Source organism: Rissa tridactyla, chromosome Z (genome assembly GCF_028500815.1).
Source record: "Rissa tridactyla isolate bRisTri1 chromosome Z, bRisTri1.patW.cur.20221130, whole genome shotgun sequence".
NCBI classification, from domain to species: Eukaryota; Metazoa; Chordata; class Aves; order Charadriiformes; family Laridae; genus Rissa; species Rissa tridactyla.
This window is the reverse complement of record NC_071497.1, coordinates 61308519-61332713: the sequence shown is the minus strand read 5'-3', so window position 1 is coordinate 61332713 and position 24195 is coordinate 61308519. Positions and strand designations below refer to the sequence as shown.

At 34.8% G+C, this 24195-nt stretch overlaps 1 protein-coding gene across 2 annotated transcripts in view; it reads left to right on the top strand.

Annotated features, from left to right (window-relative positions):
* The window catches only part of AP3B1 (adaptor related protein complex 3 subunit beta 1), a 178364-nt gene extending 155885 nt beyond the window's left edge, over positions 1–22479 (top strand). For both annotated transcript variants that reach the window (XM_054187047.1, XM_054187048.1), the window contains exons 25-27: positions 3335–3432; positions 8727–8865; positions 21724–22479. In XM_054187047.1, the coding sequence (XP_054043022.1) occupies positions 3335–3432; positions 8727–8865; positions 21724–21877 (391 nt within the window). In that variant the 3' untranslated portion in view covers positions 21878–22479. The remainder of the gene's footprint in view (positions 1–3334; positions 3433–8726; positions 8866–21723) is intronic.
* The last annotated feature ends 1716 nt before the right edge of the window (positions 22480–24195 follow it).

Genomic DNA, 24195 nt, shown 5'->3' with positions numbered 1-24195 from the left:
AGGGAAGAGAGAGAATAAGGAAAATGGAGACTGGTTTCAAGTTACAGGTGCTAGCAGCTCCCACTGTTAAAACTGTGTGTCTTCTAAAGGATTGAATGATAGTCTTGCAGTGTCATTTATCACAGAGATGGTAAGTCTCCCTGTTTTCCTGTGGGAGCATTACCATCTCTCATTTGTTCATCTTAATTGGGTACATCAGAAGATAAATTCATGATTAAATCATGAGAATTCAAGATTACATCATGAAAGTGGTGTAATTCTTTTAAAAATACAATACATACAGTTTAACAACTATTAAGGCAACAGTAAGAGTAAATACTGTGGACATTATTTGCCCCTAAGTTCATAATTAAATACAAAACAGATCTTGCAAATTAGTGGTGGGGCACAGTTCTCAGACATTTATATTTGTTTGATACTTTTAGAGCATCCTTTTGCAGGCCTCTCAGTAAGCAGACGTGTTCCACTAAGGATGTAACTTTTCCATTGTACTTGCTGATACCAGAAAATGTAGTCTTTAACTTTTGAAATCTAAAAACAGTTATGTTTTATTGACTTGAGAGACTTCGCTTTTTTTCTGATAAGTTTCTTCAGCTTGATCTTCCAGAAAAGTTAGAGAAACACCACCTGAGAGAAGTTTCAGTGTGGCTTGAATCAATTGTTTGCCAGATTCTTAAATGTTAATGTTCAAGCTTCAAACCACTTCTGCGGTTTTTTGTTTAAACATCATTTGACCTAATTATAGTATTCAAAGTATACATAAATAGGTGGAATTTAGTTCACTAGGTATTGGGGGAAATTATGTGGTAGTAACGCAAGACTAATTTTATTATTAAACTTATCCATTAGATATCTGATATCCCTCTTTGGAGATACTCAAATGGACAAGGCCCTGAGCAATGTGAACTGAGATGGCCCTGGGTTGAGCAGGAGCTAGGACCAGGTGATTTCCAGACGCCCCTTCCAACCTGAATTGTTCTATGGAACTATGAAATCACTTCTATTAAATTAGATATTACTAGATCTCTAATATAAAGATGTAATAAAAGAGATGCAGATCAATAAACAAAAGCTGTATATTTAGCCTTGAAAGTGTGTGATAAAGAGAATGATAAATGGAAGTTTGATTTTCTCTGGCTGAAAAAGAAATTTACTGAAGTACACTGAAATTAAAGTAATGCAAAGTAAACCAAATGCTGGCTAAAGTGAAATTAAGAACAAAGTGGTTTGAAGAACAACTAGCAATCAGAATTTCTGCTTACAGACTATGAAGAGTTCATGGTTTATCAAAGAACATCTATTAGCTTTTTAATCACTAGGGGAAAGGGAAGTGGAATGTTTGTTAACAGCAGAGGTGTCGAGTGGTCCTCTAGAGCAGTTACAGCCATAGAAAACCCAAGCTATGCTCATGCTTTTATTCCTTCTTAGTGGGAAAAGATTGTTACAAGCGTTTCAAAGCGATCTAATCATTGATGTTATAAGTAGAGTTTATATACAAATGGTATGTCCAGTCAATGTAGGACATGAATCATTGTACACAGAACTGTTTATCTGTTTTATGCTGAATTATATAGTGCACATCTTACTTAAATATAAAAGGTAACATTGGTTGAACAATTGGTTGAACTATCAGCTGAACAATACCAGCGAAGGTATTGTTAAAAATTTTAGTCATATAATCTAAGCATATATGCAAACAGCAAAAAGTTATCAGGCAGTTGATTAAAGACCCTTTCTTCAGCTCTTAAGCTGATGGGGTTCTTGATCAGTTTTCAAAGGAAAAATTAAAGAAATAAAACATTACCTTCTTACTTTACAGTGCACTCCATCAGGTCAGCCAGTCAAACAATCCCTGATCTTTTAATATGCTAATGACTTTAGAGGTGGATGGTATTTAAAGTAATATGGGGGGGAGGGGAAAGCAAGAATTTGTTAGCTAAGCAAATCCTTAAAAGCAGCGCTTCAGAAATGATTCTTTATATAGGAAATAGTAGCCAGCTTTGGAGGGATTGTTTCACTGTATGTTTAACTAAATAATTTCAACAAAGTTAGCATTAATGCTGAATTTTATTTGAAAAACCCATATTTGAGATTGCATCCATAAGCGTAATTATAACACATCAGAAGTCAGAAAGTAAGAATGTACTAGTTCCTAAGCATTTGCTTGTGAAATTGGGTAATTATGGTAAGTATTAAAATTTGAAGTAAGAGGACCATAAAATGCTTTTCTGTTTTCAGGTTGCTTATGTTACATCTTTAGGAGGGAGACACATATGTTTTCTATATTATTAAGCTACTGCTGTCTTTTCCATCAGTTTGTCTTATTTCAGAATTTTGAGGTTGTTCTAAAAAATCAGTAACAAATGTTTGAGGTTAATTTAAATACCATGGATATTAATTCGTGAAACATATTTTCCATGCAAAAGATTGTATCATTTTGTTTAAGTAGGATATCTGAGGCATATCAGCAACTAGTATGTATTGACTGTTTGGTACATCTGAAAAAAAAAATAGTGTTCTTTTTCTAAAAATTTCTCATGCCTCAATTAACAAAAATTCTGATTGGATGTACTAATTGTGAATTGCTAGATGAATCCCTTATGGTATAATTAGTCAACCAAACATAGCAAAGTTGGCTGTATCTTGAGTTTCTGTAGACTCAAGAGGAGACAGTTGGAAACTCAGAGAATTGAATGGATACAGAGAGCAAGTAAACTGTATGGTATTTGTTTCTTAAGGAGGCATCTATTGCATTTGATAATGGTATGCTACTACTGATAGTAATTTTTTTTAACTCTCTGCCATTACAAAAACTGGCTCAAATTCTGCAGTTTTCTAGTGCGGTTTTACCTCAACCAGTCTGCTGTATGTTTTTGTTGAAAGATACAAAATGTTATGAAATCGAAGTGATGAAGTATATTTCTCTTTTACTGCCAAATTTATTGTGTGGTTTGTTTGTTTTGGGGTTTTTTTTCAGACAGTAATAATCTTTTTTGTCTGAAATTATACCTTTCCTTCATAATAATTTGTCCTTTGCAAGCATTTAGTTTGAGTGTTATGCCTTATAGATTACAGATAAATATTAGTATGAGTAAAAGTTACACTTTCAGAAATACAAGAGCATGCATACTATATTAATACTACATTTGTACTGGAAAAAATGGATCAGCTTTACTGATGTAAGAAATTAGCAGGCTTTTGGATTAACAGCATTGGAATCATGCACGTAGTTCTTAGGCTGTTTATAGATTCCATAGTAAATTTGGAGCTGATACGTGTATATTAATCTATGTTGAAGCACTTGGTTGAATCTCTGTAATTTCTCTTTTCCCAGCACAAAGGATGATCATTTCAATGTTAAAATCCAACCCCCTGTTGGAGAACTGCTTTTGCCTGTCACTATGTCAGAGAAAGACTTTAAGAAGGAGCAAGGTGAGAAATATTTCAGCAGCTTCAAAAAATGTATTTGGATGAGAAGAGGGCTGTGCGCCTTTCAATTTTCAAGCATACAGCAAGTGCTTCCAGTGTAATTATTTGTGTTAGTCTCTGTTAGCATTCAGACTGATACTAATTATTTAATTTAAAAGTATCTTTAAAAGGATGCATTTGACAGCTTTTCAGTGTGCCTTTAAAAACACAAAGCCCACCTTCTACCCTGAAACAGTGTTTTGGCTCAGAGGGTTTTGGCTTCCTATCATGAAGTGTGAACGTCTTTCCTACTAGCAGTAAAGCAGAAAGTTGGAACCTCAGCTCAAGGAAATAACCCAAATATATATTGATATGGTGTCTATCTTTACTTATCTTTATTCCAAGACTACTTTTAAATACTATGAGTATATCTGTTCCTCAGCTACTTTGAACATGATTTTGATCTTTTTCCTTTCAAACACTTAATATAAAAAAATTTTATTGTTGGAATACTGTTTTGGAAAGGTGACGTCTTTTATATACTTCTGCACTCTTCTAATGTTGCATCTTTAAAGAATGTAAGTTTCTGACACTAGTGCAAACACGAACCTCTGTAAGAGCTTTTAGTGGCTTCAATATTTTATGCAGAATAATTAGACAAAATTGTACTTAGCTTTGACCATGTGTTAAATGGAACAGTCCATAGTGCTGCCCTTAATTTGGATATGATTCTTGGATATTTTAAAATATAAACGATTACATTTTGGATGCATTCAAATGTCGTAGTGTTTATTCATCTGTCTCAATGTATGGGGATTTACATGTGTAAATCTCTTCATATTGAGATGAGAATATACCCATGGGATCCTGTCTCATTGCTGTGTAAGGCTCAGAAACTCAGTATATCCATCAAGCAGTCAAGAACACCAATGAATAATGCTATGTATGATTAATTGTTGCTTTTGAGCATTTCTTGCTTTTGTATTTTTTAATGATTAAGAAAGTAGTTTAAATATTGCTTAGATCGTTTTCAGTTAAGCTTATGGCTGCAGTGAAAAGTTAGGATTGTGCTTTGTTTTCTTAACCAATTGATACTTATTTGCTGTTCTTACCCTTTGCTGGCTAAAGCCTGCCTCTCTGCTTTATACCTGCTCAGCAAACCAAGGTGAGTGATTGAATGAGGCTGTGGCACATTTATTTTAAACTGTTCCCTTCTAAAAATTGTAGCTGAGGTTATAGCGAAGGGAAGGCAGGTTACTGTGCTTCTCTCGTCCCCCACTCCCACCCCCCTGTTTTTATATTTGCTTGCTTTGTGATATTTTGATAGAGTTTTTGTATGTTTTACTGTGACTGAGGGCTTTTTTTCCTCCTGACTGGCCATACAGAACCACGAACACATAGAAGAAGTGTACTTGGAGAATAGCTGTGGTCCTCTGTGGAGTTGTTGCCAAAATTCCTTTTTCTTCTGCCATTTTACTTCTATGGTTGTTGATTATTTGTCTGAATAAATCTGGCAGCTGTTTGCTATGTTTAATAGAGCAGAAAGGCTACTCTGAATAAAGCTATTTGAAAATTTGTTTATATGAAGTATTTGTAAATCCATGAAGGTCTCCTGGCATTTCTGTATCGCTCTCTCTGTCTTCCTGAATTCATTCTTTGATGCAGGACTTGACGCTGGCAAATTTACCACAGGTTTAAAAACCTTTTCTATTGCATCTTTTTTCTTATAGATATCAGCTGTTTCAGACTATTCGTGGTAATAGAGGTCTCAGTTCTAAATTTTACATAAGTATTTATTACAAAGATCTAGGAGCAGCTAGCATTTGGGGAAAATTACTATGTGATCTTGCTAAATGAAAAATCCAAATTACAGTAATAAATGCAGGGCAATTTAGAAGTTGGTGTATATTATTCTATTTTGTGTTTAACTTTGATTTGTCTGTATTCTCCAAATGAATCTGATTTATATAACTTATTTTGCACTTGTCATGCTTTTTCTTTTTCCCTTTTTCCCTTTTTTTTTTTTTGTTTTTGGACATGAGATGTTTCAAGTCTTGTACCTGGAGATGCCTTATTTTATTTGCAACCAAAACAAATAGGTGAAAACTAGTGAAGGAATGAGGAGAGTATTAGAAATGCAAGATTATATTGGGGGAGAATGAGAATATGTATGGGTTTTAAGGATTTTTACATCTAAATTGCATGTGTAACCTAATAATGCTGAAGAGGAAATAGCTGGTATTATGCTGTTATGTAGAAGACAATTCATTGCTAAACATCTTTACTCAATTACAGTCTGCTGTTTTGCATTGTCTGTTACATTTGTATATGTCCATTTTCTTCCTGATGGCATAAGGAGAGGGAAACAGACAGGTTATTGAATATTCATGGCTGTGAAGGTTATGTAGTGGTGGCGGCAGAACCTTGAAAGCCGGATTTATCCACATGCTGCGCATGATACACTTAGCCTTGCTACACCGTCTTGCCTTGCCTTTCCTTCCCTTCCCTCCTGAGCTGGGGAGTTCTCCAGTGAGGTAATTCCCCAGAGCTGCAGCTGAGTTAGTAGTTGATGTTGTGGTTGACAATTTGGAAGCAGTGCATAAAAATGGTATTGCCAAACTACTCTTTATCTCTCTAGTTACATACTTTTACTGATCTTCAGGCCTCAGGATTTCATACCCTGTTTAACATCACATCCCCATGAAAAGTCTGGTTTCTGTAGCAAGAGTTCTGCATGAGTGAGACATGTACTGTTGGATTCTCTGTATACAAATTTTTACTTGTCTGCTGTTTTTAAAAAACAGTAGCAGAATTCCCCCTGCCTTAGTTCAGAATAGGACTAGTCTTGTAGCTAACATACCTTTTTGCCTACCAGTGTAATTTTTCCAATTTTATTTCCTTTTATTATTAAAAATGTGTAGTTATTTCATTGTATCAGTTAGTTAACCCAGATTAATTGCTGCTCTGTGCTCTGACTAGAGTTTTCTTAGATTCTCATGTTTTAAGCAATGTTAAAGTTGGCGTGCGATTGTTATAGCTGTATATTAATCAGAATTTTTATGAACAAGTTTTTAAAATAGCCAGTTAAAACAACTTTAACTATAAAGACTTCCCCCTCACCCCCCCAGACATGTTTTAAAATAATTTCATCAATGTTTTTTAAAAGTATATACCTGATTCACATTAAAAAAACAAACAAACAAAAAAACCCCACAAACAAAAACCAAACACCTTAGTTAAGTAAACAAATTGTTTACCTAATTTTAGTAGGATTTATATATCCAACTTGTTTTCCTAACAAGCAAGATGCTAGTTCTTTAAATGGTTGGACATTTACTATTTTCTGGCCCTTGACTACCACGAGCAATCATATTTGATGCCCCTTAATTAGAGCACCCTTTTTTCTTTCCAGGTTCTTTTCCACCTCAGCAATCGAGACAATACATTTGCTTACCATGCTGCTCTCCTAAGTGTTCTTTTGCATGTAAATTAATCTTGATTCAGTTTACACTGTCATGCTGAGTGGTACAAATTGCCTATAACAATAAAACAGCATGAGTTAAAAATAAAGGGGGGTGAAATGGCAGATTGAATGTGTGCCTTACTTGATAGGATGTTACTTTGCTTTATGCCAATACATTAGTCGACGATAATGAATCTTCTGTTCTGAAAAGCATGGTTTAGTTGATTTTTTTAATTTTACTTCAATGGAGCAGTACCTTGTCTTTTATAGAACAAGTTAGACAAACCATTAATGACAAGAGTGTTAAGGTTAAATATGAAGCAATGCATTCACTTCTCTGAGTGCTATCCATCTTTCCATTTACAGGAGCTTGACAAAAGTACTGGCTTTGTACAACATTTCCTTTAATTACATGCTGCGGGAAACAGGCTTTTAACATAAACATAGTTGCATTCATTTATTCAGCATTTGCTCTTCAATAGAGCTTAATGGAGAAGGTTTAAATCCTAAATGAGTACACACATCTCTCAGCAGTGTTATGTCAGTCCCCTTGCTCTGCTTAAAAGCAGTTTTAGTCTGCGTATGTAGTTTTTAAAGCTTTTGCCTAATAGTGAAGTTAAACAATTTGAAACAGAATGTTCTATTCCCAAGATAAAGCTGATCTTTATAGAAGTTGCATGCTTATTTTTGTTCTCTTCAAGAGCAGATCATGTTAAAAAATATCCCGTTATTTACCTAGGAGCTGTTCCATTTTTAAAAATGTTTCCTCTTTTTAATATTTCTTCTTTCTTTTTAATATTTTTTATTAATGTTTCTTATATTGTGACAGCAGCTAATGCACATTCTACTGCATTAAAATGTTGGGTTTATTTTTTAATTGCTCTATTAAACATCTTAGTGCCATTTGCCCTGGGTTAGAACTGTATGCGCAGCCCTGAAATATTAGCCTTTTGAGACTTTTGCATTGTTTTCATTGTTAATGTTATTGTGGGTTGCAGATGCTTCATATTTCTGCCTAAAGTACTGTGCTTCATTGTTTTTCTGTATTTTCAGCTTCTGAACACAGTGTAAAAATACACACATAATGTTAAGTTGTAGTTACTGTTGGGTTTTAATCAACACAAGCGTCTGGCAAATCATTCTTCTAAACAATGGATGTTGATAGAGGAGAAAAGTGGGGGGTTTTGTTAAAATGACCTTGAACAACATTTCCTTCATTACTTTTTTTTTGTCATATGTTTGGATGTTATCTTGACATTTCTGTTCCATTTTGTGGTGATATTCAAATTATTTTAATCAAATAGTTTATCATGACATTTTAGAGAGGTGGATACTAACTGAATTTCCCAGTTTCTAATGTTATGACTTTATCTTCATGAACTAAACTGAACCAATGACTACTATCTGAATTTCAAGATTATTTTTAGCAATTGGATATAAAATTATAATTAAATGCAGTACCTTTATCATTGAAATATTAGAAGGTGTCTTTGTATACGGTTCTTACTTGAGCTGGACTTTTCCATATCAGTCTTATTTAATACTTCATTTCTGTGATTACATTCTTCTTTTGAGTTATGCTTTTTGTAAAAAGGAACCATCTTGGTTTCACAGTTGCATTACTGTCACATGTAACACTTTTCAGTTATTAGTAATTTGTTTTGAACAATAGGACATTGCAAGTAATACATTAAACCAATGTAATTATGTAATTTATTATAAAACTGTTTTCTTGACTAATGATTTAACTTTTAATGCAAACGTGGGGTTTTGTTTAGAAGTCTCTTATTTTGGTTATACGCTTACTAAGCGAGCAAATCTTAAAGTATTCATAATGAAATACTTAATATTTCAGGGATGCTGACAGGAATGAATGAGACATCTGCTACAATAGCTGTTGCTCCACAGAACTCTACTAGTCTTGTAATAACTGAGAGGGTAGTGAAGGCAGCAAACCTGGGTGTAGTCCCTTCTGGTCAAGATAACGTACACAGGTAAGATTACATGTCATTCATAGTGCAGCTATCTTTTAATATTGAATGTGTTAGTTCCAAATTTGTGAACATTTGATGAAGTTAGGGAAAATTTTATTATCCACCCCTTTAATGGATAAGGTACGCAATTATATCGTAACATAGAATCCTAAGCAGATGTTAACTTGAGGCTAAGCACTCCTCATCTTTTTATTTGAATGCATATAAAGCGAATATCTAGACTTCACTGTACACAGCTGGGGGGAGTTGTCCTTTCCTGGTTTTTTGGTTTTTTTTTAAAGGGAAAAGGTAGGCTTTTAAAGCACAGTATTTTCAAGAGCATCTATATCGTTTTTTTGACTTTTCTTTCTGTTTCTGAAAGCCAGTGGCTTTATTCAGGTTTATGAACTGTGAGAAGCAGCTTGGTTTTCCTACATTAAATTTTGACCTATGATATCCAGCTAAACCTAGAACACGATTTTTTTTTTGTGGTTGGATTAAGATCTTTTTAAATGCAGATTGAACATTAAATTGAACATTTCCTTGTCCTTCCTATATATATGCAAGTAAAAACAGAGATCAGCTGAGAAAGTCATTGGCCCTGTCTCAATTACAGATGTTACTTGTAGATCAATCCATTTCATCCAAAAGCTGTGGTACAGAATGTCAGTGGTATTGATATGATTGTTGGTTAATGACAGCTTGTAATGTGATTGACTCAAAATATTTAGTCCCATGAATTTGTACGGCTTCTCACTTGTGACAGGACCAAACAGGAGAATTGTCATGTGTGGAAAACTGAGTGGTCACAAATAAAAACAGCAAGACGTAACTGGAAGCTGTTAACCTGGTCTTAGAATAAGAAAATGCGTACAACTTCCCTAGCATCTACCAAACTGTTCCAGAGTGTGAATTATCTCTTTAGCCCCCTGATTTTTGCTATTTCAATAAGAGCAAAGTATCTCCTTTTAAAGCAAAGAACAATGTTTTTCTTTGAAATTTTGCTGACCGAGGTGGCTGTTTGGAATGGTGAGAATCCTGTAGCCTACACAGCACTAATAACCTGATATTTCTCTTTGTTGGATTTAGTCTTTTTTGCATTGCTGGGCGTTTGTATTGCATTACATTAACATTAACCCAGCTGGATTTTCCTATGTATTTGATACGGTCAATGATAAAATTCTGTTTCACCATAAAAACATGGTACAGCTACTGCGATTGCACTGAAATGATTGTCACTATTGACACCTGCTCCTCCATGAAAGAGTCCTCATTTGTTGCATCCCTGAGGGATCTATGCAGCCTGCGTTCCCAACATCAATTCAAAGACTAGGTGAGAGTGTCAATCAGGAGAGACTGAAGTGTCTGCGGTATACAGGTGTTCCCCATCTTTACCCTATCCGTCACATGAGATTTATTGCATAGGGATGGATTGTTTTGTGACTGAGTCTCAAAAAGTCTCCCTAAAATAATAGCTTAGTTCCTAGCTCAGCCACAGGTTTCCTGAGTGTAGATAAGTTTCTAATTCGATCTTGCTTTCTCTTGCTCTTTTTTTTTTTTTTTAAAGGAGGTTTTCCACAAAACAGTGTCTATAACCAACAGTAAATAAACTGGAGATGTATGTCCTGTTGGGCACACGCCTTCAGAAACAGTGGTTGAAGGCATGTTCTGGTTGGGCTGAAGTATTCAGAGCGCTGTAGAGCATCCTGAAATCTTTTCTTTTTTTGATTCAAAATAGAATGTATTCCGTCTGCTACAGTAGTTACAGAATAGTTTGCATTTATAACATCTATCAGACACAAAAAAAATGTTTATAATAACTTAAATGGCCTACCAGCAATGCCCAGCAATGATAAGCATTCAGAAAATAGCCCTTCGTTGCTTTGCCATAAGTAACTGTAGTTCACAGATACTGTGTAGTTGTAATTGCACCTAGTTTTTACTGAGAACAGGAATGGGAACATCAAATAATTGGTGCTGTGTGAACCTCATCATCTTTTAAATAGTTCTACATTATCATTAAAGTAAATCCTAGATTTAGATGAATGAATATTTGTTACAGAGCTTAGATAATGAATACTTTCAAAACCCTGAAACAAATGGCCAAAATGTTTTTTTATATATGTATATAAAATGTATACCTATGTTTGGATTAAATCAACTCAGCCACGAGAGTAAACAAAAATGGACTCTCTTCTTGCAAAATCTCATGGATGCAAGAAGTGTGCCATGCTTTATTTATGTGACATATACACCATTTCAGGACAATAAAGTAAACAGTCACCTTTTACCTTGACAAAGCAGTTATGGATTTGATAAAAATATATTAAAAGTTATTTTTTTTTTCTTTTTCTATAGTATTGTCATTTGTCTTGTTTGGTTTATTGCAAGTGGTATTTGGGGGAAAAAAAATACAGACAAGAACTTGTTTCAACTTGTCATGCTATTCTGTGAGGACTACTTGAGTTCACTTCTTGGAAGTGCTTAGTACATACCCTTTTACACAGCAAAAGAAGTACTATTTTTAAATTGATGTTCTGCACTGTGCAGCATGAATTATATTAACCTCTTAGTTGGTTATCCCCAACTTGAGTATTGCTACTTAATGACAGCTAATGCCAAGAAATTTATATTGCCTGGTAATGCAATATACTTATTCAGAATGAAGTTGTGTAGTTTAATACAAGTGTATCTAATGGACATGAACAGGTGTGTGTTTCTTGGTTTTTTCAGTGTAAACGTATTTGCAGTCATGACTAAGATGTTGTTGTGCTGGTGGGACCCAGTTACTGCTCCTTAAATTGGTAAATCCTGTGTAGGATTGTATTTTTGCACCAAGTAAAAACACTTAAAGCAAATACAATGAAGCTTTGAAAACAAATACTTGAAACAAGTATCAACAGAATAGCATGCAGTCACCAATGAAAAATAAACGTAAACCTGTCAAATACATCAGCTATATATCAGTCCATATCACAGTATAGCAACACTTTCTTACATGCTTTTTTTTTTTTCTCTCTTCATTGTATGGCTAGTGAATTTTTTATTTTATTTAGTTGAAAAGTAGTAATTTACCTGTTAACTGAGTGTAGAACAAAATGCTGGTTAACACAGTTGGTTCTATTCTGTCCTGTTTTATTAGAAGTGATAGCTGCAAAAATTTTGAACTCAATAGCCTATATAGATATATCAGAACACAAAGGTGCAGAATTATATTCACATATTTGCAAAATATATTTGCTGCACTATTTTACTTTCTTAAGTGTAGTTGCCTGCTCTTCAAATGAGTTTATACAAGCTATTAGATTGCTGGGCCTTGTAGGGCTGCATATGATGCATTCTTGTGTTCTTAGTAAGATGTAACTGTTTTTATCTATTTATCTCTCTTGCTTTTGTTATCAAGGGGAAACATTATTTCAATTTTAACTGCTTCTACTAAAAGCAAGAATGTGAAATGCATTTCAAAAGAGAACTTTTTGAGGGGGAAATACAATGTCTCCTTAAATACGAAAACATCAGAAAAAATGTGTATCGTTTTTCTTAAAATATGATTTCACAAGAGTTATTAGGGTAATTGTTGCAATATACACAGCTCTTTCAATGTTCTGAGAACTGTTGTTTGTTAAAAATATTTTAAGAAATGAAAGGTTGAAAGTGGGTTGAGGAGCTCATAGATGTTGACAAAGTGATTTCAAAAAGAATCAGCTAAGGCATCAAGCTTCTGTCTTATGATTCAGACCACATCTGTGGGCACCATTTGAATACCTAAAGACAAAGATGTTGAAAGAAAAGTATTTCTTCCTCCAGGGAATTAAATCAGCCTGAAAAACTATGTTTAGGGACCAAGTACTTTTCAGTTGAAGTATGTCTGTTGTCAGTGGGGAAAGTCTAGCAGGAATTTTTGTCTTCAAGATAAGAGGATGCATAATTGAGGATATTTATTCCCTCAAAGTTGATTCTTCTATGGATCATCACTTCAGCTCCCTGTCTCTACTCGGGCAATAGCATCAATTGCTTTATATATAGAATCAGAATGGTTAGAGCTGCAAGGGACCTTAAAGATCATCTGTGCTGTTCTCTTCTATTTCAAAATGCGATGAGATGAAGACGCTATTCAACTCAAAATTTCCAGTAATTTTCTTTTTAACCAACAAGAGCCTTATTTATTCAGAAATGCCTTTCATGCTAGTGTTACTTTCAAGATGCTTAGTCCTCTCAGATGAATATTCTAAAAGTTCCTGGGGTCTCTTCCTCCTTTATTCATTTTCAGCTCCATAACCTCCTACCAGGATAGGTAATCTTAATTTTCTTTGCTTTGAATATAGCAAAAGACAACAGATGGTGATAGAATGAAAAGACTAGTTGCAGACTTTACTTTAATCTTAGAAAGACTTGAATGCTCTTATGATCCTCTTGAAAGTGTCAAAATATTGTCTACTATTACGTAAGGCTCTCTGCGTGAAGCAGAGGCATTTCAGTATAAATTGGCTTAGAAAGAAAATAATGGAAATACACGTAAAAGCATTTCTTTCCACTACCTACAAAATATGGTGCAAAAGCCTTTAATATGTTGGCAGTCACAAACTGGATTTGCTTCTTCACTCTTTCACTTTGTTTTATGCTTGTGTAATTTCACTGACGTCAGAATATAATGTGTAGTGGGAAGGAGAATCGGGCTATCTTGAACTGCCTGCCTCTCTGCCTTCCACTTGCTGAATGACTGTGGCTCTACAAAAAGATGCAAAGTAGAGCACTTTTTTCACATTATCCATTCTTGAAGACTTTACCTGCACATTGCCCAGTCAGTCAGTGAGATAAAAGTCTGAACCCATCAGGGTGGATATGAAGAGTGCATTTTAGTTAACACCAACTCGTTTAATAGTCCAATGAACTACTTGGTTGCTGCTGTTGTATTTTGGAAGGAATCCACGATTACTAAGAGGAAATAGCTGGGTTAGAAAGTGAGCATGGTGTCATCTGTACACCTCTATTCTGCAGATTATCAGGATGGCCTTAACCATAGACCGCACTCTGAGGCACATCACAGCGTTAATTTCAGTCCTCTAATTTGAGATCGTCAAGTCTGTAATTTCAACAACCCAATATGGGACAATCTGAGGTTTTGGTGAAGATCAAACCTCAGTTTCTTTCAGCACTGAAGCTTTAATCTGCTTCAGAACAGCCATTTCACTTTTTAAAATAATGAGTTTAATATCCTTTCCCATTACAATCATGAAAGTGGCCATTCTAATAGCCATCCCTTCTTTCTAGAGATCACCAGAAGCTGGAGAGGGAGGCCTCTCATCTCTTAGAGTATTGTCATAGTAGACACCTGAATTAGCACCAAACAAGCTAGCTTTTAAATAAACAGCACTTCTGCTTATTGCTGGGGCAGGTCTAACTAGCTCAAGCACAGCGTTGCATGCAGTGACTGCGCTGCTTCTGGGACCTATATTTTTAAGGACACTTGACTGCACCATATTGATATGCCTGTTTGTTCAGAGTTTGCTGCACGTAGTACATCATTGTTTAGTGTACCCACACTATGTGATATGTAACCTGTGTGATTTTTGTGAATAAGCAAGTGTTGAACAAGACATAAAGTATCTTCCACCTGTCTTTTGGAGCTTGCATTCTTATCCTTTAGCAAAATCAAAAACATACTGTGTAAATCTTGTAATATGGCAGTAAGCACACTGCAATGGATGAGCACTGAAATCCTGAAGAAAGTAAAAGCAGCTAGACCCAATATGGAAAATTGCATAAAAAGCTAAAGAAACAAATACCCAAGGAACAGCACTTGTTTTTCACTAGCCTTTATTTCCCACCCCATGCATCAGCCTGACAGTCTGGTTGTATTCACCCCTTTTTATCATTTTGCAACCTGTCATGTCCCATTTATAGTATATTGGCAGACTGATTCTCAAAGGAAAGAGGGTTTTGTTTACAGACAATTTTGATTATCAGAGGATGGCATGCTTAGTAACCAGTTATCCTCCCCACATCTTTTTAGTCCAGCAACACTTAATGTGGGGAGAAAAGGTATGCGATTGTGCATGTATGTAGTTAGGTTTGTGTTGAACAAAACCCCATTTAAAGGGGTCTATCTGGAAAATTTCTTTGTGTATGTCATCTTCCAGTTTGTACTACATTTGGAAGAATTCTCAGACAGAAAGTTGGTGATCATACCCTATCAGCTTACCATAACTAACAACTGCATCTGCTTCCAGCACGTCAGAAAGGAAGGGTTATCGCCCATCTATTGACAATAAGCACAGTGTATAAATTTCTGAGAAATATAAATTGTTTATAGTTATTCCATTTGAATTCAAACATATGTTCTCAGTAGCAGACAAACAGGTCTTATAAATCCAGGAAGACTTTTTTTAAGACCTTTTCTGCTCTGTGTGCACACGGAAATCTTTCCTAAGATTTTTTTACTAAGTAATTGGCCTGACGGAGAGCTCAAATGAAGTGAAATCTACCTCTGGCAGTAGCTCCTTTGACGTAGTTATGTGGACTGTTCTGCTTCTGTGGTTCCTTAGCTGTGGGGCTCAGTCATCTTTTTCTACTCTTCTGGAGCGCTGCAATGGGTAGCTGAGTAAATAAACTTGTAATAGACAAGTTGATTTTGCTTCCTAATTTCTCAAGTAGGAATTAATTAGAGAGCTAAATACCCTAGGCAAAACAGTTTCTCTGGTAGCATTTACCTGTAGGAGACAGAATTTTAAATGGGGTAGTATATCCATGTCCACAGTATTTTAGCCTTCATTGTAGCCAGAAGTTGTAAACTCTTAGTGCTTTCTTGATTTATGATAGAAGTAATTCTAGCTTTTTTTTTTTTTAAAAAAAAAAAAATCCCAGCTAGGCTAACCATTTATATTTTGTCAGACATGACTAAAAGCCTTTCTGGTTAGTCAGTATTCTTAGGTAAATATTTTTATTCCTAGAGAAAATGAAAACTGAAATTTTAAAATATGAAAGTACTCACTCAGTAGTTTGTACCGGATATTCTTAATTTCTTAATCAAATCCTAATGTCCCAAAACCTTGACATTTTCTCCCTGCTAACAAAAGGGCCCTGTATGTATTGATACAGTTTTCACATATTATCAGGACATAAAGATTTTGATTAACTGGTACGAAATACTTGATAAAGAGAATGCCTTTCTACAACATTATTTTAAAACCCTTAACATTTTTAGTATATTATTGCATTTAAGGAACTTGCTTGTGGATTGTAGAATTTAAGAATACCTTTAAGAAATTCGAGCTTAACATTAAAAGTATATGAGTGAGTCATTTTGTATATGAGGTTAATAGAAACAGATTGTTCTAGCTTAGCTTATTTGCTGTCCACTAGAGGACAGCACTGCTTTTGTATCTGAATGCTGTAAAGTGAAAAATATGTGCAGCATTTTCTTTGAAAAACAAATGGGGATCTTCTGAGCCAGCTGTTTAAACAGAAAACATTTAACACTTAAAAAAGCTAAACAAACAGAAGAATATCTTTTGATCTGAAAGATCTCTGAGCGAGTTTAATGTTTTAATACATTTCTGTAAGGTAATTTACTTTTTTGGAATTACATAATTTTTCTGCAAATTAAAATTTATAGCCTGTTTTAAAAATGGACTACATGTAATTCTCAAACGCTCATCATATTAAATGCATGATCCTTTAAGAAAAATAAAAATAATAGACTAGATGAGAAAACCAAATAGATTGAGTATTACAATTACAATTTTCTAGGTGTGAGAACCAAATATTTTGATTCAAGCTTTTAGCTTATTGAAGTTTTGGGGAGGAGATATAAATACCCACATATAAAAATGCTGACATTTTTGAACTAAAGGTAAATTTGGAGGATGATAAAAAATTCATGTAGCATCTTTCTGAACGTGTGGAGCAGTGCTATGTATTGACAATAAGTTCAGAAGACTTACTTGTATTCCTGCATTTTTGTTAGAGGTACAGTACAACTACTCACTGGCAACTGAGGACAAACTCAAAATCTATTTTTGCAGTAGAATTAGAAATAGTAAAAACATAGTACAGATTGATTGCAATTTATTTTAAAATTTTGTTATTTTATTAAACCAAAAAATAGTTCATATTACAAATAATTACATTATGGTAATGAATTAGGTATTTTGAGCAATTTATTTTAAGATAGTGTTAAAATAGTACTGGAAAAAGAAAGTGGCAAATTATCATAATATTATTTTCAAGGTAAATATTAATCAAATGTTATGACTAATAACCAATGTTAAACAAGTTTTTTTTCTGAGAAGCTAAAATCACTGGGTTAAGGAAAAGATCCTTCTTTTTGTGCATGTATTTCTGTTTATGTTTTGATATTAAGCTTACTCTATCCCCAATTCAGAACTAATACACAGTAATGCTATTCCGAATACTTCTTTTTCATTTTCTAAGGCTTACTCAGAGAATGAATACAACTTATTAGTAATATAGCAAATTTTTAGATGAAATATTAATTATAAAGTCAAACTTGTACGTAGATAGAATTTATCAGAGTAAGGTGAAGATTCAGAGTACTGAAACTATAAATATTTTTGTTGTCCGATTGATACACAGGAAGGTACTACATAGTTGTTCATTCTTACATTTACAAATTGAAAACTAATTCACAGCAGTATTTTTTTCCCCTTTGAATATATTCATTGCATAACTTGATTACACATTTGTCAACTTTGGACTAATTATTTTTCTACAGCTAGGGCAGGGCATTGCATCTTCTGATCGTCTTTCTTACTAATAGCATTCTGTCTGCTTCAGCAGGCAGTAATTGAAGGCTTCACATACAAGATATAAAGAAAGGGCGGAGAAAAAAGAAGTTTTAGCCCCCATGGGCCATTGTCACTCTGGTAAGGAGTAGAACAGAAAAAGAAGAAAATGTAGCTTGAATAGAAAAATCAAAGAGGAAGAAGAGCACACGGCAGGAGAGAACATATGTTTTACTGCTGTTGAATTATGCGTAACAAACCCTGCTCTGCTGTAAACAACTGTCCTGATAGTGAGTGTTCAGGTGTAAATATACTTTCTCAAATGTTGAATTTTAATGAGCAGATTTTGAGTGATTTACTTTGTTGCTGTCTATTCACTAGCATGGAATTTTCATAACTTTTCCCCATAAAAATGCCTCTCCTCTATATTGTAGCTATCTTCTGTTTACAAATAAAGGGAAAATAACTGCTAGTCTGTAGTTAGGCTAGTCATCGTTACAAAGACAGTGTTTGGCAAATGCTGTCACATTTTTAGTGTCTGATGTTCTGTGTTTTCCCTTTATATCAACTATAAATCAAATATTTCTGTGTGATAATCATTAACAGATCTTATTTTCATGGAAAGTGGCCAAGAATATGAACTTGACATTTAACTCTTGAAAGACTGAATGACTTTCTAAAAATACACAGTACTTCATTGATGTTATTTAGAATTTATTTCTAAATCTATATTTCCTTACCTACTGACAGGTACTGTATTTATGTAAAAATAATCTATGAACTTCTTCTCTTTTTTTTGTATGTTACATAGGCTCAGAATAGTTACCATTCTTTTTAAAGAAAAAAAAATATTTGGAAAAACTCAGAACATGCAAATACATCTCACATTGTTATGTTTCTAATCTGTCTTGATTTTTTTAAATGGGAAAAATATTAACAGCTGCAAATATTCCTGAATATTTTTAATTATGTGAAATCAGGGTTAGAATTAATATTATCACAGAAAGAAAACTAGAAAATAACTGCAGTGTAGCAGAAACAATCATCTTGAAACTGTTAGTAAATAATTTGGTTCTGTTTTCTGAAGGGTATTCTCATTTACTGTCTTTTTTTTTTCATATTCACTGATGCATCCTTTGTTGCAACACTACAACGCTCATAATATAATGTCTTACATTAACAGTTGTCCATAGGACAAATTGTTTCTTTTGGACATACAAACAACAAATTTACAAGCTAGATTTTAATGTACTGCTGTGTACTTTTAATGTACTGCAGTTTCCAAGGCTTATTTCAGTCTCTGAATTCTGATTGTTTTTATTATCTTTTTTTCAGTTTTTTTTTTTTTTATTATTCAAATTCTAACCTTTAAGGCAGTATCAACTTTCAGAAAAAGTAAGAAATAATTGCTGACCTTGTGGGGAAAATAAAAGTTTCTCACAAAGAATGAATACCTACTATATAGAGTGATTAATTTTTGCTGCTGAAAGATTTTTCTAATTGCTTTCTCGTCTAAGTATTTAGTTGAGCACAACACATATTTGGGGAAATTCATGTGGGCTTATGATAAAAATGACCATATAAATGCAATAACATGTCCTTAGTCGAAAAAACATCTATTAACCAAATCTTTCAATGACGGTATGTTTAAAACATCTAAATAATTAGCAAATCAGGCTTGCTGCTAGTGTTTTCTAACCAAAACTCAACTGCTTCATTTATAACTGTATTCAGTTTCACAGATCATATAATGGTATTTATGTTATAATTCTCTTTAGAAACAAAATTGTCTTCCCTATTTTAAGGAACAGATTTCGATTTCCAAAGTTCAAAAGCAGTTGTAAACCCATTGTACGGTTGTTCTTCTGTAGACTCTTTTTTAATGGTGAAATAAGTCATCCCGTTCTGTTCCAATTCTTTTTTCAGTAAGCAATTCCAGATCGGTGACCATTGATACAAGCTGATTAGCCACTGCTAGTTATGCATACTAACACTTCGTGTAAAATTATCCAAGTATCAGACCCTTTGCGTCTTGCAAACCACATACAAACTCACATTTTATTGATTTTATGTGTTTTGTTCAGGGGTATGGAAAAGTACTATTGATCCCCTATATGATTTTTGCAAATCCACATGTAAAAATATCAGTGCAAAACTCATCTCAGATGCTTTGGGCTACCTTGGCTTTCGCAGAATGCTGACTTTGTATCACTTTCAGGTTTGAATAAAAGAGGGTAAAATCAAGCCTCGGGGCTATGAAACACAGCGGGAGTGCCAACTACCAACCTATTTATGTGCATACTCAGACATAATCTGCTTCTGTGTTGTCCCAAGACACAACTGTTAAGTAAATAAAGTGACTAATAAGACTATTGTTTCTATAATTATCCCCCTGTCAAAATCAACAAGAGAAATAGTGATCTACATCGCAGTGCAAATAGATGAAATCATTGATAGAACTACCTAAGTAGCTAATTTTTATAGTAGTAACGTTGTTTTAGAACCTCTTATTAACGGAAGAGGTCTTTGAATGTATCTATAATCCGGACAAAAGCAATAGATTGACCTGTGATGGGTGACATTAGAGAAGTGCCCCATGTTTAATTAGTATAATGTGTTACGAGATTTTGATATGGTTAGTTTAAAAAGAAAAAAGACAGAAATTACTTCTCGTTTAAAGAGAACCTGCTTCCTGCTTAAGTGGCTAATATTTTAATTAAGTCTGGAGTGAAGTTTTTTGAGTATCTCCTGATAAACTCCCTCCTTTATGTTGATGGTAATTAAACAGATCCCCAAGGGCTTGGGTAGGCGCTTTGCAGGGCCCATGCTAATTGTCAAACATGAGACACTGACCAGTTGGTTTGCTCTTGAATAGCCCACAGCGTGCTGTCAGCCCAGCAGTTTGATTTTTCTGTATTGTGAGCTGTTGTCAGGGCTAACTGGGTCCTATTGTGGCTGAAGATGTTGCGCAAATTGAGGCAGATGGCTCTGATTCAGACACGTGTCATTCAGAAAGAGGAGAGGAGATTGGCCCTGCAAAGTGGGGTCAGACTGGGTCACAGACCTGCTCTACACTTGTTAGTGTTTTCAAAAGCCCATGTGCAGCAACTTTGTTGTTGTCAAGTAACCAAGAGGTGGGGGGTGTTGTTTTAAAAAAAAAAAAAAAAAAAAAAAAGGGGCGGGGGAGTGGAATCATGGTGTGCTCCGTGTGGAAGATGGAAGACGAGGCTATTGCCATCCTCTTCCTTCCCGTCTCTTGGGCCTGGCTGTGCATGCAGAATGAATTAACAGGATTGACAGAAGTTCATTGTGCCTAAAATGGCTTTTCAGTCAATTGTGGTGCTTAAAAGGCTAGTTTTGCTTTTAATTCCATGTAATTAGTGGGTTCTTCATGTCTTGGAATTCAGTGATGGTGCATTAGTCCTAACTTTTGTTTATCTGGTTGGGTGGGTGTTTTTTTTGTTTAGAATTTCTTTTGTAGGGTTTTTAATAATGATAAAATATTTAGAAATATTGGTTACATGTTTATGATTAAATATTCTGGATACAAATTAACAGACGGAATGATACTATGTCTTGCTGTTACCATCATTTCAAATGATTGTGTTGGATGTTTATAACTTTGAATATTTTTAGTTTGAATTAATTCCTGAGATGGCAGGAGGATACACTTGTCTAGAAGTACAGTTTGGCTTTTTGGAAGTGTTCACCTACATTTAGCATAGTCGTGTTTTCTTTGGGGCACCAAATAATGCTCGTTCTCCATGGAAAACTCTATATAGCTGGATTCAAGTTGCCAGTGTGCACAAGTATTGTAGATGAAGTGAAGAATCAGAATTTACATAAAAAATTTATTTATATAGACTTTAGTTTGTACCATTAAATATATAATTTTGCATGATACTCTTTTGTCCTTCTTAAATGCAAAAATATTTACACAATGCTGAACAAATTATTTCTGAAGAATTTATGGAGGTTTTTATGGTTTATCCCCTGAAATGCATTAATGAAATTGGAGGCATTTTATTATATTTGAGCTCATTTAACTTTTGCAGAAAGAAATATTAGCAGTCTTTGACCTTAAGATCCTCAGTGATTTCTCTTTTTTCTTTTGTATTTTTCCTCCCCCCTCCAGGTTTGCAGCTAAGACTGTGCACAGTGGGTCACTGATGCTAGTCACAGTGGAGCTGAAGGAGAGCTCTACAGCACAGCTCATCATAAACACCGAGAAAACCGTGATTGGTTCTGTTCTGCTGCGGGAGCTGAAGCCTGTCCTGTCCCAGGGGTAACCTGCTTACATCTGGACTTCAGAATCTGGCACACAACAAAAGTGCCTGGCATCCACTACTGCTGCCTTTCATTTATAATAATAGCCCTTCCATCTGGCAGTGGGGGAAGAATACACTCTTGACATTCTTGTCTTCTGCTTTAGAATGCTAGTGTGTATCTATCATGTATGCAAGTCCTTTCCTTTTCTGCTTGCTAACCAAAGAACATATATTTTACTGTCAGTTATCTGCGCTTCTAAATGTATTTCCCATTTGTTCTACCCTAGTCCTTCCCTCTCTGCTCCCTTCCCCCGCTACCTTTCTTCCCCATAGGTTTTCCCCACTGTAGTGGACAAATACTAGATAATAAAGTTCGAGGGAAATCACACTGCTTGAAAGCTGAGTTAAAATGGCAGGTAGGTTCCAGCAACACCAACAACAACTGCGTGGTACAGAGAGGTTTTGTTGCATAAGTGTTAAAATACAATAAGTACAGCAAAATGGTGTTTGCTTTCTGGAAATGCTTGTAAACCTGAACTCGTCTATTAAGAACAATGTTCCTACCTACTGCCATTTTCTAAAATATTTCTGTTAAGATGCCAATAAAGTAGTGCTTTATTGCAGAGCAGAGGCTCCCTCTTTCTTGATTTGTTAGAGAACTGATAACAACAATTGCCAGTATTGTATATAACTGGGTAATTAAAGTAAATACGAACAAGGCATCAGCAAACTGTTCTTGTGAAAGTAGCCAGCGTTTGTGCTCCTGTTGTAATTTTACGATAGGCAATTACATTTTTGTTAATAAACAAAGCCAGTAACTGCCTATTTTCAGATTGGCCCGTTCATAAAATACTGATTGAGTTATTAGAAATTATTATCATAGGTAATAATGATTATTAGACTATTGTGGCAAATACTGTCATCTACTTTAATAGATTATTCAGATCTTTGCTTCAACTTTCTATTGTAAACTGAGATTAAGACGTCTCCCACCTGTGCATAAACCAGGGCTTGAGACAAAGAGAAATTCATAACCATACCTACTGAGGAGACAACAGCTGTGCAACCTTTGTTGCACCCAGTTTTGTGCCTGTAGCCTGGGTGTCACTGATGCTGACCTTCCCTTCATGTTCTGGTTACATGGCAGGACTGAAGATGCTGAGCTTTGTCATTTCGTATCAGTTTTCCTCACTTCCAATATGGCTTTTCCTAGTAACTCATGGGTCTGCTACAGATAATTTCATGACATGGAGAAGATATTTGTGTAACCGTCCACTTGCTCTGTCACCGGGACCCTTGCATGGTCCTTCGATAGTGCCTAAGTGGTGCTGTTTTGGTTTAGCTTTCTGGATGACAGGAAGTAATGGCTTCATCAGAAATGCTGCATTAGTGCACATTGGAAAATTCTTCTAAAATTTTCTACTAAAATTTGGTAGAACTAAAAGGTAGCTCCAACACACAGCAGAGTTTATAGGCAAATTGTAAAGAGGAGTCAGGGTTTTTAGGTATTTAAGTGGCACTTCCTGTGAGGAATGTTATTCTGGGTTTTGATAGCATCAAAAAATATACTGGTATTTCTCAGACAAAGAAACAAGAATCTATGCCCTCAACGGAAATGTACCTTGTTTTTAGTCAACATTTACATTATTTTCTGAAGTTCCTAATCCTGCAATAAGGGTTTTTTTTCTTGAATTGCAGTTTTCAAGTGTGATGTAGAAGTTATTCAAACAGATGAAAAATTGTTCATTGTGGTAAATAACATAATCTTGGAGAAAATGCATATAGGTCTATATGGTATTTGATATTAAGACTCAGTGAGAAGGTGGTGAGGGAAAGGTGCAGAGCCACGAGAAAAGGCTGAACAGCAAAACCTTCAGCCATGTTTAAAGGAGAAAACAAAGAGCAGTTGTTTCTTGTACCACAGTATAAATCAAAGGAAAGCATATTAATGCTATGTAATTCAGACACATTGCTGAGTAATTTCTGCCTCCCTAGAGTACTTTATACACTTTAATAGTGACGCGCAGAAACATGTGTTTGCAGAAACATGTCAGGATATTTGGGGAATTTCTGGTATAAATTTACATTTTTCAGCATTTTGTGACTTGGTCCAGTGGTTCAATAACTCTTGATACAGGTATCTGGGCTGACAGTGTAATTTGAAAATTTATGCTGCCTTCCCCAAATAGTAATTTGGAGATAAACTTTCTTTAAGGGCGTATACTTTAGTAAAATATCTCTGCATGCAATAAAGCTCAGCTCTTCAGGAACCTAAACATGAGCACATGTGCATGTCTTACGTTAATAGTGGAAGTTGCACTCATAATTGAGCCAGTAAG